At 39.5% G+C, this 20,130-nt stretch overlaps 1 protein-coding gene across 1 annotated transcript in view; it reads left to right on the forward strand.

The window, feature by feature from the left end:
* Positions 1–20,126, forward strand: part of LOC122106187 (olfactory receptor 10AD1-like) — a 54,418-nt gene extending 34,292 nt beyond the window's left edge. The window contains exon 2 of the mRNA XM_042677490.1: positions 19,163–20,126. Coding sequence (XP_042533424.1) covers positions 19,163–20,126 — 964 coding nt within the window. The remainder of the gene's footprint in view (positions 1–19,162) is intronic.
* Positions 20,127–20,130: the final 4 nt, after the last annotated feature.

Here is a 20,130-nt window from a genome sequence, read left to right on the forward strand (position 1 = left end):
TATTTTCCACCTCTGGTTTTTCTCTGAGTGTTCGTCTTTTTGTTGTTGTCGGTCTCTTGGGGAGATTAAAGGTTGGAACTCGAACTCTCTTTTTGGTTGGAGAGAGCTGTGGCGTTTCCCTACTGCCCCGTCGCCATCTTGAGAACTCTCTGTTGGAATCTATTTTTCATGATCAATATTTTAGAATAGTTTTTTTGGGGGGGAAGCAAAATAACCAGTTGTGTGTAAATAACCGTTTTTTTCTTTTTGCTAATTTCGCAAAAATCTATGCTTTATTTGTGCTCTTCCCAAATCTCTACAAAGTTCCAAATACGTGAAAGGCTATGAAACCTAAAATTCTGTTAGCATCACAAAAAAAATCTTCCTGATAGAACTAAGGTTGTGAAGTTCTTCTTTTTGAGGTATTGGACCTCGAACCTTTACCACTGAGCTACATCCATAACCCTGGTCTTGTTATTAAATTAGGACAACATAGTGGAAGTGGCACAGTTCCTCAAGTGGTAGAGTTCTAGCCTTGAGCACAGAAAGGCTCAAGAACAGAGTCCAGGCCCTGAGTTCAAGCCCCAGGACTGGCGAGGAGGAAAATGTTTTTAGGTGGGCACCAGTGGCTTGTGCCTGTTATCCTAGCTACACGAAAGGCTGAGATCTGAGGATCGTGGTTCGAAGCCAGCCTGGGCAGAAAAGTCCTGGTGAGACTTTTGCCTCCAACTAACAACTCAAAAACCAGAAGTGGCACTGTGGATCAAAGTGGTAGAGCACTAGTCTTGAGCAAAAGAGCTCAGAAACAGCACCCAGGCCCTGAGTTCAAGCCCCATGACCAAAAAAAAGAAAAATGAAAGAAAGAAAAAAAGAAAGGAAAGAAGGAAGGAAAGAAAACATAGTAAGAGAACTGCTATTCACCAAACAAAATAAATAAAATGAAGTGACTCAACTAGAAAAAAAAAAATCTGATAAATTGTGGTACCTGCCATGTTGAAGACATGAATATATAGAATTCTAGTCACTTGACCATTCCCTCCAAGACAGGCAAAGGTAACCAGGAGAGCAGAGAAAAATGTATTTGGGGGAAAAAGAGTATTATCCTCCTTTGGGATAAGTAGTACCACAGCCATAGAAATTCAATTACAACAAATATTTTTTTTCAGATCCTACAATTGCCAGGCATTGGATAAAAGACATACTTTCTAACCTTTAGGGACTTTCAAGCTACTTTATATTTTTTAAGGAGGTTGGAAGAAGGAAGGAATAAATCATGACCCTACACAAAAGTCCAACCTGCCACTTTAGCATTATCTATAACCCACAGTCTATTGCTCCATTAAAAAAAAAAGACTCTCATTCTATGAACCCGAGCTTAACTGTGTCTCCCATGGAGGGAGTGGTCAAGTGACCCAATGATGAAAAGACAACAGGGAGGGAGATTTAAAGATGGTCATCAAAGTCTGCATTAAAGTTGCTGTCTTGAAGCAGGCGTGGGCCAGGCTGATAGCAAATGAAGGTGGAACGGATGCAGTGCCTGTAATTACACACATGACCAGTAGAGGGAGCAGTATGAGCAAGGCACTTTAGAGGAATGGCTGGCACATATTAATGGTGTGGGATGAGATACCATAGTGAGAGAGAAACATGGAAGGAAAGTTGTCTTCCAGAAGAGGGCCTCATCATTATTATCATAATTTATTGAGCATATCATATATTTTATACACCATGTCAAATACTTTAGATATATTATTTAATCCTAATACTGTTGCTACTCTACTAATTCTCTTTATCTGGAAGAGAAATTGAGGAAATGAAGGAGCTAAGTCAAGTCATCCAGTTAGGTTCACAGAGCTGAGAAGTGGTACGGCTTGGATTTCAGCTCAGACCGCCATGTTAACAACTTAGGACTTTGCCCTTTACCAGTCCAGAGAGACCACAGGAGGGATTTTAAAAGTGATCCAAGTGGCAAAGTTCCCTGCGCTGTAACAGTCTGTAAGTCTCTCCATGTCACTGCATCTTTGTATTCCCAGAATCAAGCACACTGCTGGATTCTTGTCAGCAGCTGTCTGTAGAATGGATGAATGAATGTTCAAATATCTTATTAGGCAATGATAATGAAACCTTTGTTTTCTAAGGACACAGAAGCCATGATTTGATCACCATCAGTGAAACCCTTGACTAATTCCACCCAAGCAGTGGTTCTCCATGTCCTCTCCTCCTCCTTCTCTTCCTTCTCCTTTTATTTTGTGCCAGTACTGGGGCTTAACTCAGGCCTCATGTTCTTGCTTAGCTTTTCCACTTAAGGCTGCCACTCTATCATGTGAGCCACAGCTCCACTTCCAGCTTTTTGGTGGCTAATTAGAGATAAGATTCTTATGAAACTTGGAAGGTGGCTCAGTGGTAGAGCGCTTGCCTTGCATGCATGAGGCCCTGGGTTTGATTTCTCAGCACCACATAAGCAGAAAAAGCTGAAAGTGGTGCTGTGGCTCAAGTGGTAGAGTGCTAGCCTTGAGCTGAAGAGCTGAGGGACAGTGCTCAGGCCCAGAATTCAGGCCCCATGACCAAAAACAACAAAAACAAAAGATTCTTATGGATTTTTCTGCCTAGACTGGCTTCAAACCATTACCCTCAGATCTCAGCCTCCTGAGTAGCTAGTATTACAAACATGAGCCACCATTGATAAGCTGCTTATATCTTTCTTTAAAAAAATTAAAATATAGTTTGTTCAGAGCCAAACAGACTAAGAACCAGATGCAAGTTACTCTGAGTGACACACTCTTACTTACTCTCTTTAAGTTACAGTTTTCCCACTTAAGATGAATAATTAGACCAAATGGTCTGTAAAGTCTCTAAGAATCTATGATTTCTTTTGCTAATGAACAACAACAAAGAAGGAGGAGCTGCAGAAGTTGGGCACCAGTCTCACTCTTGTAATTCTAGCTACATAGGAGGCTGAGAACTGAAGGATCACGGTTCAAGATCAGCCCATGTAGAAAAGGTTGTTTTTGGTTTTGGTTTTTGGTTTTTGGTTTTATTGGTGGTGGTGGTCATGGGGCTTGAACTCTGGGCCTGGGCACTGTCCCTCAGCTCTTTAGCTCAAGGCTAGTAGTCTACTACTTGAGCCACAGTGCCACTTGCAGCTTTTTCTGTTTATGTGAAGCTGAAGAATCGAACCCAGTACCTCAGGCATGAGAGGCAAGCACTCTACCACTAAGCCACTTTCCCAGCTTCCCATCAATAGTTGAACACAAATATCTGTTATTTTAACTACAACAGCAAACTTAAAATAAGGGAGATTTCAGCCTAGGTGCATACCAGAAAGGAAGCAAGATCATAGTTAAAAAAATAACCAGCTCAGGCTGGGAAGGTGGCTCAATGGTAGAGCGCTTGCCTTGCATGCAAGAGGCCCTGGGTTCGATTCCTCAGCACCACATAAGCAAAAAGAAAAAAGCCGGAAGTGGTGCCGTGGCTCAAGTGGTAGAGCGCTAGCCTTGAGCTGAAGAGCTGAGGGACAGCGCCCAGGCCCAGAGTTCAGGCCCCACGACCGGACCCCCCACACACACAAAAAATAAAAATAACCAGCTCCCAAAAAGGCTGGAGGCATAGCTCAGTGGTAGAATACCCACCTAGCTAGCATGAGGCCCTGCATTCAAATCACAATACCACCAAACTTAAAAAATGAGCCATAGAATAATGATTTTAAAAAACAACAACAATGGACTGAAATTTAGGTTTTCACCTACATTTGAGAAAGTCACATGGACTCTGTGGTTTAAGGTCCTAGTCTTTAATTAAAGCAAGTAGACTCTAACTCTAAAACTCTAGAATGGAATTTCTCCAATACCATTTCTGGTATTAATATATTACTTTTTATCTGCTTTATTTATCTTATTCCTTCTTTTGGAAATCGCACTCCACCTTAGCTTTCTGGGAAACTATATATTCCTTTTCCACTTAACCCTGGTTGAACTGTCACAGCTTCATTCATTAGTCCTCCCATACCTAGGCTGGTAAGGTGAGACTTCCATCCAAGATAGGTCAGTAAGACTTCTTCTCCCCAAAGAATCTGAATCTAGAGTGAGTGACACAGGAGTTGTGGCTGGGCCACATCTATACCAGCACCCCAAAGCAGAAGTCTCTTGTTCCTATACTGACACTGAAGAACTGCTCAGACCTCTGCTAGCTAAAGTTTGATCATTTGGATTTTCTTGTGACTACAATATTGTCAACACAGCTCTCTGTGATTGAAGTTTATTTGGTTTTCTATTTAAAATGGGACTGGGTCATAGGGAAGCTCTATGTTTAGTCTTTTAAGGAACCTCCATATTGCTTTTCAGAGTGGTTGAACAAGTTCACATTCCCACCAACAGGGTAGTAGCATTCCCTTTTGGCTACTTCCCTGCCAGCATCTGTTAAATTGTTACTTTTCTTGATAATGGCCATTCTAACTGAGATGAGATGGAATCTCGATGTTGTTTTGATTTGCATCTCTTTTAAGGCCAGAGATGTTGAACATCTTTTCATGTATCTACTGGCCATTCTTACTTCTTCTTCTAAGAAGTCTCTCTTTAAGTCTTTAGTCTATTTATTAATTGGGTTGTTGTTTCTTTGATGATTTAGGGGGGTTAATTTTTTGAGCCCTAAGTATATTTTAGATATGAGGCCCTTGTCTGATGCATAGCTAGTAAAGATCTTCTCCCATTCTGTGGCTTTTCTATTTATATTTCTAGTTATGTCCTTTGTCATAAAGAAACGCTTCAGTTTGAAGCAATCCCATTTTTCCAGTCTTTCTGTGATTTGTTATGATTCTGGATCTTTACTTAGGAAGTTGCAACAAACACCAAGAGCTCTAGTGTTTCCCCTATCGCTTCCTATAATATTTTCATTGTATCTGGTCTTACATTGAGGTCTTTGATCCATTTGGAATTGATTCTGGTGCAGGGTGATGTATAAAGATATAGCTTCATTTTTCTGCATGTGTATAGCCAATTCTGCAGCACCATTTGTTGAAGAGGCTGTCTTTCTTCCATTTATCCAATTGATCACAATTCAGCCCACACTAAAGCTACCTGCAAAACCATGTTCATTGCAGTATAATTTACCATAGCCAAAATATGGAATCAACCTGATGCCCTTCAGTGGACGAATGGATCAAAAAATATGGTATATATACAAAATGGAATTCTATGCTTCCATCAGAAAGAATGACATTGCCCCATTCATAAGAAAATGGAAAGACTTGGAAAAATTATATTAATTGAAGTAAGCCAGGCCCAAAGAAACATAAGGTGCATGTTTTCCTTCATTTTTAGTAATTAGAATGTGCCTATAAATCTACAAGTAAGCACAGTGGATAGTAAAAGACAAAAAAATTACACTTGGACGTGATATATTAAACAAGACTCAAGCCATTCATGCAGAGATCAAAGGGAGATATTCTTTGAAGAAAATCACAAAGACTCAACAGCTATTTACATATGATCCTACAAAATGATGTTTATCGAATTGAACTCCAAGAAATGGAAACAAGGATTTTTTTATTTTACTTTTTGTGCTTTTTTTGTTTTTTCTCTTTGTCACTGTTTTTTTATTTCTGTACCTTTTGTCTTGTATGTAAGTTTATCTGTTTTGGAGACAGTAAGGGGAAGCACAAAAATAGTGGGACAAAGGGTAAATTAATTCAGTAGTGATACTCACTAAACACTATGTTGAAAATGAACTGTACAACTTGCAGGGGAGGAGGTTCAGGAGGTAAAAACTGGAGAGAAAACAAGGGAAGAGGTGACAATGTTCAAAAGGAATTGCACACACTACCTGTCCTATGTAACTGTAACCCCTTTGTATGTCACCTTTACAATAATGATAGATAGATAGATAAAAGGGGGATGAATGTGGGTAGCAGTGGCTCATTCCTGTAATCCTAATGACTCAGGAGGCTGAGAATTGAGGATCAAGGTTTGAAGCCAGCCTGGGAAGGAAGTGCTCTGAGACTCTTATTTACAATTAACCACCAGAAAACTGGAAGTAGAGCTGTGGCTCAAGTGGTAGAGTAATAGCCTTGAGCAAAAGAACTCAAGGACAGTGCTCAGGCCCTGACTTCAAGCCCCAAGACAGACAAAAATGCAGTGGGGCGGGGGGGGGGGGGGGGGGGGGGGGGGAGGAACAGGAGGAGCGACTCACTCATGTAATCCTGGCAACTCAGGGGGCTGAGATATGATGGCTGCAGTTTGAAGCCATTAAACTACCCATAGCTGGAAGTGGGGCTGTGGCTCAAGTGTTAGAACCTTGAATTTGAGCAAAAAGAAGCACAGGAACAGTGCCCACGCCCTGAGTTCAAGTCTAGGACTGGCACAAAAATAAATAAAAAATAAAAGCAGGATGCCCTTTGAGATCGAATAAATTTGAGTTAACCAAAGCTAAATAATGTTGTTTGCTGCAAAATATCTTAAATCTTTCTTCTGCTAATGTGCAGTGTAGATTTCCAATTATTATTATTATTATTATTATTATTATTATTATTATTATTATTATCGTATCAGATGAGCATTTCCTAAATGTATTTGTGATCTAATCATTTTCTCACAAATCCTTATTACCATTTCATTACATAGGAGTTTACCTTTGTTTGTTTGGGTTTTTACATAAGACAACAGGAATTTGGAAATACCATGCTAGCAATTCTGAATGAGAAAAAATTGTACCTAGATGATCAAAACAAACTCAGAAATTCAAGGTCCTCTTGGCAGGAAGCACATGTCCCTGGAGATCTTAGGCCTTTTCTGATCTGCATAAACTTCAGAAACCTGCACAGACTAAGCCTGTTCATTTATTCTGGACACTTTCTCATTGGTGAGCAGGGAGAAGTAGTTTCTTCTTCTTGGTGATGAGATCCTATTGGATGCCCTGCTATCTGTAAGTATGCTGGAGCTTCTGTGTGTGTGTGTGTGTGTGTGTGTGTGTGTGTGTGTGTCTGTGTGTGTCTCTGTGTGTGTGTGTAACATGGAAATTCTATAAATAGGCAGTTAGTTCGCTGCAGAACTCATTGCACCTTTGCTCTGGCCTGGGTCCAGCACAGCTGATAGCCTTGCCAGCATATCCCAAAGCCAGTGCGGAAGGTCAGTGAATGCACTCAGTTCTTCAGGGAAAGAAAGCCTGCCTTGGTGGGTTTTCACAGAGATGAGCACTCCGGTATGGGCCAGGGAAGAGAAGTCACAGACCTTAACTCCACAGGCCTCCCTCTCGCTGCTTCTCCAGATGTCTAGCTCTGTGCCTGCAATTCCAGTGCTGTCTGGTTAGTGGTTCCTTCCTCTGTAGTTCTGTAAGGATCTCTCCACCCTACTGTCCTGATTATGTCTGAAGGGAAGACAGCTTGCATGTGACTGACAGGTCCAGTCTGATTTTGTAGTGATCTGTGTACAGGGTCGAAAGAACTTTTAAAAAGAAAAGAAAAAGATCAAGTGTTCTCAGGGCTATCTGGGCAAAGGTAAGAGGATGCCAGAATGTACTGAGAGGAGGTTGGTCCACATCATTGAGGACGTGTATCATGATACTCGTAAGGACTTGTCAGCCTGTGGTCCATTGGGCTGTTGTTCCTGTTTCTCTGACCTTCCAACTGTCTCCCTTGGTCCCTCATATCCCTCTCTTTACTCTTCACCATTTCTTCATCCTCTTTCAACAGGAACAGAAGAAAGGACTGTGTCAGGAGCCAGATAACAACTTTTGGTTCAAGTAATTTATACTCGAGTGGGCTTGATGCTAAAACATTTTGCTTCTGTGGCTCTTCATCTACTTGACAAGTTAGGTCAATTACTTTTTACTCTTTCCTGATTCTCTTTCTCCATCCTGAAGTCATATCAGAGGCTCCTTCTTCAACCAACAATTTCCCACGCATTGTGAGGTACACGCAAGAGAATGTAAACTGTGGAGATTTACAAAAATACGAGGGATCTTTGCAATTGAAATTGTGTTCTCTTGTTTCTGAAGTTTTTGTTGATTTCCCTGTTGGGTTTCAACATTTTCTTCTTCATCATCCACCTCTCTCCCTCTTTTATCTGCCTCATAATTTATTCCTCTTCCTCCTCAACCATCTGTGCTTTTGTCTCATTTCATTTCCTTCCATGAATAGTCTTTCTGTCTATCTGTACGTTTTTAATTTCCTGCTCCTTTGAGAAAAGATGGCAGAAGTGTCCTAAAGTGGTTTGCTGAGTACATTCCAAAATGAGATAAAGAACACGGTTACCCAGTTTTCCTCATTTCCTCTAAGAGCTACAGAATAAATAGAAATAAAAAGGAGTGAGAGGGGCTGGAAATGTGGCTTAGTGGTAGAGTGCTTGCCTAGCATGCAGGAAGCCCTGTGTTTGATTCCTCACTGCCACATAAAACAGAAAAAGCATGAAGTGGTGCTGTGGCTCAATTGGTAGAGTGCTAGCCTTGAGCAAAAGAAGCTCAGGGACAGGGCCCAGGCCCAGAGTTCAAGCTCCAGGACTGGCAAAAAAGAAAAAAGAAAGAAAGAAAAGAAAAGAAAAGAAAGACAGAAAGACAGAAAGAAAGACAGAAAGACAGAAAGAAAGACAGAAAGAAAGACAGAAAGACAGAAAGAAAGAAAGACAGAAAGAAAGACAGAAAGAAAGACAGAAAGACAGAAAGAAAGAGAGTGAGGAGTCACAAATAAGATAGAAATTTAATGTGTTGTACAAAAAATTTCCTGAAAAACCCAGAAAAGTAGTCTTTTCAAAACCATAGCTTCTGCTCAGTGGAAGTAGAATATTTCTGGAGTCTCTGAAAGCTCTTCTAACGTATAGTATAAGGAAAAAAAGGAGGGGAAAAGAAGGTAATGAATAGGTAACAAGCAATTATTGATCATCATTCACACGAAGCATACTATGTAAATTGTCAGTCTTCTTTACATCAACCCAAAGATTGTACCAAAGTTAACCAGCAAATGGAAAATGGAAATTTAAGCACAGTTTGAAAATCCCTAATCTGAACTGCCAATATTTACAATACTCTAAAATTATCTATCTGTCTGTCTGTCTGTCTATCTATCTATCTATCTATCTATCTATCTATCTATCTATCTATCTATCTATCTATCTATCTTTGTTGTTGTTGCCAGTTCTAAGGCTTGAACTCAGGGCCTGGGTATTGTTCTTGAGCTTTTTGTTGCTCAAGGCTAGCACTCTACCACTTGAGCTACAGCTGTGCTTTTGGCTTTTACATTTGTTGGTGGTTAATTGGAAATAAGAGTCTCATGGATTTTCCTTACTGGGATGGCTTTGAAGCAAGATCCCCAGATCTCAGCCTCTTAAGTAGTTATAGTTACAGGAGAAAGCCATCGGCGCCTGGCCCCCAATTAAAAAAAATCTTTAATCGTTGTACAAAGGGGTTTTATTTCTTTAAATTTTATTTTATTGTAAAGATGCTGCACAGAGAAGTTATAGTTACATGAGTAAGGCAATGAATACATTTCTTGTCAAACATTGTTACCCACTCCTTTGTTTTTCTCCCACTATCTGCTCCCCCTCCCCCACACCACTCCCCCCCCCCCCCCACCATCCAAGTTGTAAAGTTTTAGAAGGGAAAGGGAATAACAAAATGCTGAAACAAGGACAAAGGCTGACCCAATACAACAGTGATACTCACAAGACACTATGTTGGAAATAAACTTTACAAAGGGGTTTTAATTCAGTGTTAGTTTATGAGAATAATGCATCTTGATCCTTTCCATCATTCTTCCCCATCTCTCCCAACCCCAGACATCCCTTCAAATTATCTGGTGCCATTATCTAAAAGGCAACATTTTTTGAGGGCCAAATGATGCCACAAATGTGCAACTGACCTCATGTGACCCAGTTGCCATCAGAGTGTAGATGTAAATCATGTAGTTTATTCAACATCTCCAAGGAAAATGAGATACACTTGGATGGAGGTAATGATGCCTCTGCTTTCTGATGGTTCAGTGTTGTACAAGTTGTTGCATGCACACAATCCCTGAATAACGTTCAGGCTATGTGTATAAGGTGCATAAACATATACGCAAGCCTAAATAAAAATGGCCTTCAGAGTTAGGTTTGTGTTCTCTCCTCCAGATATATCATCATATGTACATACTCATATTCCAAAATAGAAAATGCTTCCGGTGTTGAGTATTTCAGACAAAGGATGCTCTAGTTCTGATCTCTATAGAGATCTGAATCATCTGTATATGCTGAGTCTCTAGAAAGGTATCTGTTTCACTCTCTAACGGTTATTGACCAGTCAACTGTTCAGTTCTTTCCAAGACTTTCAGATATGATTATCTTATCCTCTTATCTTAGTGTTTCTGATTATTCTTACAATCAATATAATTTCTTGTTTAAAGACAAGTGGCACTGTAATTTATGGGGATCACGGTCTCCCTCAGACTGCTGAAAAAAGTCATACACAGTTTTGCTGTGTTCAATGGCAAAGATCTTTTGTATAGTTTTCTGCAAACTCATCTTGTACAAATAATCACACTATTAGCATTTAGGGGCTAATTCTGCATGTGAATTAATTGATCACCTCTTCAACTTATGTTTTCTATTTTAGACTATACGTATATAAGCTGGGCATCAGTGGCTCCTGCCTGTAATCCTAGCTACTCAGGAGCCTGAGATCTGAGGATCACAGTTCAAAGCCAGCCCTGGCTGGAAAGTCTGTGAGACTCTTATCTCCAATAAAGCACCAGAAAACTGAAGTGGTGCTGTGGCTCAAGTGGTAGAGCACTAGCCTTGTGCTGAAGAGCTGAGGGACAGTGCCCAGGCCCAGAGTTCAAGCCCACGACCTACAAAAAAAAGAATATATATATATATATATATATATATATATACTACATATGTGTATATATACATATGTATACATACAAGCAAATATATACAAAGAAAATTAGACTTCCATATCTATCTATATATGTATGTACATATGCATGTCTATATAGATAGATAGATATGAAGGTCTCTCATTTTCTTTGTGTCAGTACTGGGGCTTAACCTCAGGGCCTGGGCACAGTCTTTTAGCTTTTTTACTCAAGGTTGGTGCTTTACCACTTGAGGCACAATTCTACTTCTGGCTTTTTGGTGGTTAATTGGCGATAAGAATCTCACAGACTTTTCTCCTCAGTTTGGCTTCTAATAGTGATCCTCAGATCTTAGCCTTTTGACTAGCTATGATCTCAGCATGGAAGGTTTCATTTTTTTATTGCTTGTTATTACAAATTAATGAAGCCACCACATAGAGATGGTTATTGTCAAGAGAAAGAACTTATGCTCTGGTATGTTTGATTTTTTTTCTTTCTGTTTAGTTTGGGACACTAATGAGGAGATGATAAGCAGTTACTAAGTATTTTAGTGAAAAAGACAACTGGATATAATATTCACTCAGCCTGAGGAAAGTAGATTGAAACCAAGCAAGGTCTCCTATGCTGTCTTCCACTTGTGTGGATCCTGGAAAGGTTTTCTTGTGAATAGAGCCTATGCTTTTGTTTTCTCTGTTGTAGTAAACCTCTAGCATGGCATTCAGTCTATCACTTAAGGGAACTGAGGTTCAGGCGCCCTCAGTTACTGATATTTAGAGAGTTCATAGAAAATGCAGTACAATACAAAAGAGAACAAATTGAGAATGGATGGAGAATAAAAGAAATAAACTACATTTACCTTGGAAAAAAGGCCTTGATAACATCACACAACATATTATCATAATTTAATAAACTTGTTAAACTTGTCTAGCACACAGCTGAAGTCAAACATAAATCTCACTCTTTGCTATGGCTAGGACAAAAATGAATAGAACCCAGAAGAGATTCCATGAAGACCTAGCCTGGCATTTGATAGCAGTATTCCTTTTAATTCCAATAACAATCTCAACAGCTACTGAAATCTTAATTCTATCATGAAAACTCATTCTTCTATAAACCTAGTGATTAATTTTCAAGGACACATTTACCTAGGATTCACATTGACTAAATTTGTAACATCTTGCTTAACAATATTACTTAACATCTTGCTTAACAACATTACTTTGCATCCATTTCTAGAGAAATTGATTATTCTTTCTCTTAATTTTAATATTTAAGTTATTTAAATCCTCTCAGAATATGATTGTCTGAAGTTTGTATTATCTGAGAGCTATTAAATTTGGTACACTCTTGTTGTTTTTTGGTTTTTGGTTTTTTTGGGGGGTTCGGTGATGGGGCCTGAATTCTGGGCCTGGGCGCTGTTCCTCAGCTCTTCAGCTCAAGGCTAGTGCTCTACCACTTGAGCCACAGCGCCACTTCTGGCTTTTTTTCTTTTTTTTGTTTATGTGGTGCTAGGGAATCGAACCCAGGGCCTCATGCATGCAAGGCAAGTGTTCTACCACTGAGCCACCTTCCCAGCCTCACTCTTCTTGTTTGAATCCTTATATATACTATGATTCTCTACATTAAGCGTGTATATGAAGTCTGGGCACTGGCAAATCACACCTATAATCTTAGCTACTGAGGAGGCTCTAAGGATTACAATACAAAGCCAGCCTAGGCAGGAAAGTAATTGAGACTCTGATCTCCAATTAACTATCAAAATGACTAGAAATATGACTCTAGCCTTGAGCACAAAGAAGCTCAGGGGCAGCACCCAGGCCCTGAGTTCAAGCCCCAGGACTGCCCTCTACAAGTGCATATGAAAATGCAAATGTTGCCGGCTGCCGGTGGCTCACATTTATAATCCTAGCTACTCAGGAGGCTGAGATCTGAGGATCACGGTTCAAAGCCAGCCTGGGCGGGAAAGTCCCTGAGACTCTTATCTCCAATAAACCACTTGAAAACCGGAAGTGGTGTTGTGGCTCAAGCGGTAGAGTGCTCCCCTTGAGCTGAAGAGTTGAGGGACAGCGCCCAAGCCCAGAGTTCAAGCCCCACGACTAACCCCCCCCCAAAATGCAAATGTAAAAAAATACTAGTTTAGAATTCGAAAATATAAAAAAGAATGAAAAACCAAATGAAATGACATAGTGGTGTGTTCCTACAATTTAAGTATTTGAGAAGCTGAAGCAGTAAGATTGTGACCTTGATACCAGCCTGTACTATATTGAGGCTCATTTTTCAATTAATGAAGTAATACATGCATGCATACACACCTAGATACCTCCCATAGGCAGCCACTCTCAGCCCATTTTAACAAACTTCATCCAGTCTTTTACCAATGCAAATGAATTTTTTAATTAATATAGTTATGAATATGCCAGATATACTGATAGATTTTTTTTTGGTCGGTTGTGGGTCTTGAACTCTGGGCCTGGGCGCTGTTCCTGAACTCTTCAGCTAAAGGCAAGTGCTCTACCACTTGAGCCACAGTGCCACTTCTGGTTTTCTGGTGGTTAATTGAAGATAAGAGTCTCACAGACTTTCCTGTCCAGACTGGCTTTGAACCATGATCCTCAGATCTCCTGAGCAACTAGGATTACAGGCATGAGCCACCAGTGCCCGGCTCAATAGATATTTTGCCTTTTGTTTCACTTTAAATTATAATGTATTTCAAACAATTTTGTTTCCTATGTTATAAGCATTTCCCTAATATAACTCCTAGGATTTTGTTCTTTTTAACAATGCTATAATGTATAATTTATACATAGTTTTGTAATAAGTTATTTGTTAGACTAAATTTTAAAAATAGATGAATCTATTTATTAAGTAAACTTCTCTAGTACCACTTTATGCCAGGCACTGTCCCAAGAACCTCATAAGAATTGCACTGCTCAAAAAAAAAAGAAGGAAGGAAGAAAGGAACAAAGAGAGAGAAGGAAGAAGGAAGAAGCAAGGAAAGAAGGAAGGAAGGAAGGAAGGAAGGAAGGAAGGAAGGAAGGAAGGAAAGAAGGAAGGAGGAAATTGCTTGTTAGCTGTACACCGGTGACTCACACCTGTAATCCTAGCTACTCAGGAAGCTGAGATCTGAGGATAAAGATTTGAAGTCAACCTGGACAGAAAAGTCCCTGTGAGACTCTTAACCCTAATCAACCACTCAAAAAACGGAAGTGGTGCTGTGTCTCAAAGTGGTAGAGTGCTAGCCTTGAGCAAAAGAGGTCAGGGACAGCATTCAGGTCCTGAGTTCAAACCTCATAACTGACAAAAAAAATAATAATTGTATTGTTCATTTAATAGTAATAATCTAATAATGTAGGGACCAATATTGTTACATTTTAGAGATGAAAAGATTTAGACTTGGTAACTTAAATCACCTCAGATCACACTGTTGTGGAGTGAAGCCAGATTTCAAATACAGGTCCATGGATTTCCTAGATTATAAAGTACTCTACATTAAAGAAAATAAAGATCTTGAAAAGCCCTTGACACATATTCCCATCTATAAGGGAACTTCAAGATGCACTAATGTTATGGTTTTTATTTTTTTTATTTTAATGGGTTAGAAATGGAATCTAATATGTTTTAAAGTATTAGTTGATCATTAGTGACTTTGAATGAGCTTTGAATTGGTATTCCCTTTCTATATATTGAGGTCTTGTACTTTTCTCTCATAATCTTGTCATTGATAATTTCTCTATTAAAATATACTTAATATAGTGCTGCTTCTTGTATTTGCATATTTTTCTAACCAGTTATTTATTTAAAAAATAAAACTGGGCCTATGCCTTTCATCCTAACCACTCAGGAGGCTGAGATCTGAGGATTGTGATTCAAAGCCAGTGTGGGCAGAAAAGCCCATGAGACTTATATCTCCAATAAACTACTAAAAACTGGAAGTGAAGTTGTGTCTAAAGTAGTAGAGAGCTAGCCTTGAGCAAAAAAAGCTCAGAGACAGTGCCCAGGGCCTGATTCAAGCCCCGGGATCTGCACATTAAATAAATAAATTAAGTAAGTAAGTAATTTTTGATGTACAGAAGGACATACAAGTCCTGTCTACTCTTGGCTCTAGGACCTTTTTGAGCTAAAACTAAAAGGAGCCATGCTATCTCATAATATATCCCATTTCTGAAGATCACAGAAAATGCTTTCATCATTCCCTTGTCAGTCATTTTTATAGTTCAAAATCCCTATTTAAGAAGCCCTCCTCTCTCTAGCCTAATGCTTTCCTTTTGCTTCTATTTAGTCTTACCTTGTCTTATGAGAGAGAAAAACAGCTGATGGTAATATTTGAGAAAGGATATCCCCAGGATTTTTTCTTGTGTGTCTCTCTTTTCAGCATTCTTTTGATTCAACCTCCTGCATCATAACATAATTTTTTGTTTTAGGAATGTTTTCTTTGATCTGCACTTTGGTCTGTAATTATATGGACTTTTTCCTGTTTTCATTTAAAAAAATTTTTTCCCTCTTTTTGGGTGCTGAAGTTTGACCTACACATTGACTTTCAAATGCAAATTGTATGTGCTTATTTAGTTGTTCTTATCATAACTTACCTCCATGTCTTTAGTTAATATCTTTCTTATTTTTTTATTTCTTGTCTTGTTAATGAGGAGATAAGAATAGTAAGAAAGTCTGAGGAAATAGGTTAAGAAGATTAATGATTGTCTTTAGATCTCAAAGGCTTATTCCCTTACATACAAAGGATAATAAATCACTTTTTTTCGTGATGGTGGTGTAGATCAATCCCAGGGCCTGGTGATGCCACACAAGAACCCTACCCCTGAGCCTCACTCAGTGAGGCTAATAAATCATTCCTTACTATTCCTTCCTGTGTATTAAACCAAAGAACGAGAAGCTAGAAGGAACTATATTATCAGCTTTAAGGAAAACTGTGTGTGTGTGTGTGTTCCCAGCAAAATGGGGCATTCATTAATGGTATAAGGTATATCTGCCCGTAGAGGTGGTAGTACCCCAGACACCCTGATGTAGAGGGAAACGCATTCTAAGGATTAAGAATGCTTCAGCTGTCTCATCACTTTCGTTTATTAGCTAAATGACCTTAGCAAAGTTACTTCAGCTTGTTGAAACTGTAAATGGAGATAGGATCTGTTTTATTGAACTGTAGTGGATTAGGTGAGATACTATGTGCTCTATAAACTCCAATGGGTAAATAACTTTGACATAGTAGATAATTTCTAAGTACATATGTCTCTGAAATAGTGGTAAGTAATTTCATTATCCTTGTCAACAAGGGCATCTTCTCTTCCAGAAAATATCCAAACGTCAGATGTCTCATCTGGACTAGTTCATCCTCATGCTCCATGAAATCGTCGCTCTAACCTGTGTCAGTGCTTCTATGGCAGACCATTTCCATTCCTAGCAACAGAATGGGGTAAGACATGATTTCCACAATCCTCTCCCAATTTGGGTATGTACCACTCATGCAACCATTGCCCAATTGAAGGATATTGGATTATTTCCAGGGCAAAAATGAACAGTGGGGTCAGAATTATTGCCTGTTACTCTCACCTACTGGGAGAAATTTAGGTAGAAATTCTGGCCTTCTTATTATAGCCTGAGACTGTAAGCACTTGCAACAGGCACTTGCAAATCATTACCCACTCATTTTTATCTTAGTGAAGTATTGAAATACAGCTGTACCAACTCAGAAGAGCTCACTGTTAATTCTTCATGAATTTTGAAAATTGGTTGTTAAACACAGTCAACTATTAAATTATATAAACATATAAATAACCTATAATTAAAAGCAAAGAGAATAAACTCAAATTTCATCACTTCCTAGTCTTCTTACTATAGTCTCCTATTATCTATATCCTCTTGGTAGGAAATCCAGTTAATAGCAATGCATCTCTTCTCCAGTGTCACATCCACAGCGGAAAAAGGTCATAGTGGGAGTATTTACACTCAAGCAAATGGCATACCTTACAAATAAGATGATTCATTTATTAAGAGTTAGAGTCGTTTTTAAGCATTTACCAGTATGCCACTCCTTCAACTCATTTGTCTAGACACTTTGGCTAGTGTTTTTTTTTTCAGGCATCCAAAAGCCCAGAGCAGTGTGAAGAGGTAGTTGACAATGAGACTATTGGAATCACACTTCCTCATTTTGATTTTGACCTTCACTATTTCACTACAACTTTATGCTAGTTACTAACCCTTTTTCACTGTTTCTACAAAACAAAATTACAGAAAGACTATATAATAGGTAAGATTTCCAGTGAAGCTTGAAGGAGCTACTAGTGACATATAGAACAAACCATCTCCAAAACATAGTTTGCTTTACAATCATTTCTAATCCTACTTTAATCAGAATTATTAAAAATCAGGCATTAAGGGCAAACTTCGCCAAGCAGCTCTTTAATGTGTATAGAACTGATTCCAAGTTCTTAATTTTCAATATAATAATATGGTAAGATAGTTTAATAAGATGCTTACTACTAGAATAACCTGAACCCAGCAATGAATTTCACTTGGCTTTTCTTTGAATATATTGCTGAATTATATTTGCTGACAACTCCTTTTGTGTATTTCTCCATTATTAATAAATTATCTTGTTTATAACTTTATTTTGTGTACTTTTTCAGGTTTTGGTCATCATAATGTAATGACATTGTGAGAGTCATCCAACAGTTTTATTTTTTCTGTTCTTCATAGAGTTTTAGTAGCCTTGGAAACACCTCTGAAAATTGCTGCAAAATTAGAAAGAACTTGCTTATGGAACTCTCAGATTTTGTAGCTCTATTGGCCCATGGCTATTTGACAACTTTCTCCAGTTGAATGATGCTCAGCTTTAGTTATATATTAGAATCACCTGGAGAACATTATAGATTATTGATGGTATATGTGGCCATGATATATTATTATTTTGATTTTAACCATTCCACAAAGTAAAACTATATCATAACACCACTGAACATACCATAAATATATAGATTAGATAGATAGATTAGATAGATAGAGTTATATCTCAATTAACTTCTTAACTGTTCATGACTGAAACCCTGTCAATAGCTTTCATTTTAATGCTATTGTATACAGCATGGGATATTTTTAAACAATGCAAGTGTCTATAATGTGGAGCTAATATACAGAACTACTGTAAACACTCATTTTGCTCAGCTACCAGTTTAATTTTGTCTCTCTTTTCAGCACTCATCTGAAAAATTATCTCTTTTCCTGTGCTTTCCAACTATCACAGAATTATCTGGAAGGGGGTGAGGTGCTAGTCCTGGGGCTTAAGTTCAGGGCCTCAGAACTGTCCCGGAACTTCTTTTGCTCAAGACTAGTGCTCTGCCACTTGAGCCACAGCTCCACTTCTGGGTTTGTTTGTTTGTTTGGTAGTTTATTGGAGGTAAGAGTGTTAGACTTTCCTGTGTGCTCTGGTGTTAAACCACGTCCTCAGATCTAAGCCACCTGTGTAGCTAGGATTACAGGCATGAACCATTAGCACCCAGCATCACAGAATTTTTTGAAGCACTGTTACACAACTATTATTTTTCCTATGAATCTAGTCCCACTCAATGAGGTTACACAGTAAAGTTTCTATTCTAAATAGGAAAATGTTGCTATTTAAAGAGGTCTCTCAGATTCTCCCCTGTCTTCCTCAAGAATTTGTTACATGGTTCCTCCATCCTCCACCATCCTGTTTGTATCTGGTCACAGACCTGCCAGTGGATAACCATGGAAAGTTAGAGAACCTATCAAAACAATAGAAAGAGCAAAACACATCAGTGAGGGTGATGGGCAGAAATGAGAGGAAAACATCAAGTGATACTGGAGTTACACTGGATATATCAGTTAGGATGGTCAGCATGCCATTGCAACCTCACGGACTGTGCAAGTCAAAGAGATAACTCTGGTGTAAGCTTCAGATATGGATCACAATGATGAGTCGATGTAAATACATGAATAGACCACAGTGTACTATTATGCTGTAGGCAGTTCATGGCAGGGAAGTGGCAGATGCAGAAATAAGGGAAATCTGCTCAGTTTTGCTGTGACTGGAAAACTGCTCTCAGTGAGAAAGCCTATCTAGAATATTCCAGGACTGGATACAAAATTTCAAGAGCAATCTGGCTAACTTCACTTTCCTAGGTTTGGGATATGGTTCCATTCCTGTAGCTTAAATAACATGGACATATCTGTAACCCTGATGCAACCAGTTCCTATGGTTTCATGCAATTTTAATTTACAGTCAATTCTATTCATTTGACCCCTGACCTCTTTTTATAAAAGTGAATAAGCTACCTGCTAGGTACCCACTAGGTAGCTAACTTGCTTATGACTTTCTTGTCCTCCATCTTCAAATAGGTCCCACAATGTGGATGCAAAGAACACCAGCACAGTCACAGAGTTCATCCTTGTGGGCTTTGAGAAGAGCTCCCCTTCCACACAGGCATTCCTCTTCACCATCTTCCTAGCCCTCTACAGCCTCGCCATGGCCATGAATGGCCTCATCATCTTCATCACTTGGACAGACCCCAGGCTCAACAGCCCCATGTACTTCTTCCTCGGCCACCTGTCTTTGCTGGATGTCTGCTTCATCACCACCACCATCCCACAGATGCTGGTCCACCTGCTGACCAGGAACCACACTGTCTTGTTCTCCTCCTGTTTGACTCAGATGTATCTGGTGTTTGGTGTGGGTGTGGCAGAGTGTATCCTCTTGGCCTTCATGGCCTATGATCGCTATGTTGCTATCTGCCACCCACTCAACTATGCTCAGATCATGAGGCGGCAGGTTTGTGTCAGCCTGGTGAGTACTTCCTGGATCTTTGGGATGATCAATGGCATCCTTCTTGATTACATGACATTTCGAGGTCCATTCTGCAGGGACAATCACATTGAGAACTTCTTCTGTGAGGCCCCCATAGTGATCGCCCTCTCCTGTGGAGACCCCCAGTTCAGTCTGATGGTGATCTTTGCTGATGCAGTTGTGGTGCTGCTGAGCCCCATGGTGCTCATTGTCACCTCCTATGCCCGCATCCTGGCCTCCATCCTCAGCAAAGCCTCCTCCTCAGGTCGGGGAAAGACCTTCTCCACCTGTGCCTCCCACCTGACTGTGGTCATCTTTTTCTACACCTCGGCTATGTTCTCTTACATGAATCCCCGCAGCACTCATGGGCCTGACAAAGACAAACCTTTCTCCCTCCTCTACACCATCATCACCCCTATGTGCAACCCCATCATCTATAGTTTCCGCAACAAGGAAATGAAGGGGGCCATGGGGAGAGTCCTCAAGAGAACTGGCCCGGCCCAGGCAGAATCTGTCTAGTAGA

This window comes from Dipodomys spectabilis, unplaced genomic scaffold (assembly GCF_019054845.1).
Source record: "Dipodomys spectabilis isolate Male_0828 unplaced genomic scaffold, ASM1905484v1 ptg000039l, whole genome shotgun sequence".
Classification (NCBI taxonomy): Eukaryota; Metazoa; Chordata; class Mammalia; order Rodentia; family Heteromyidae; genus Dipodomys; species Dipodomys spectabilis.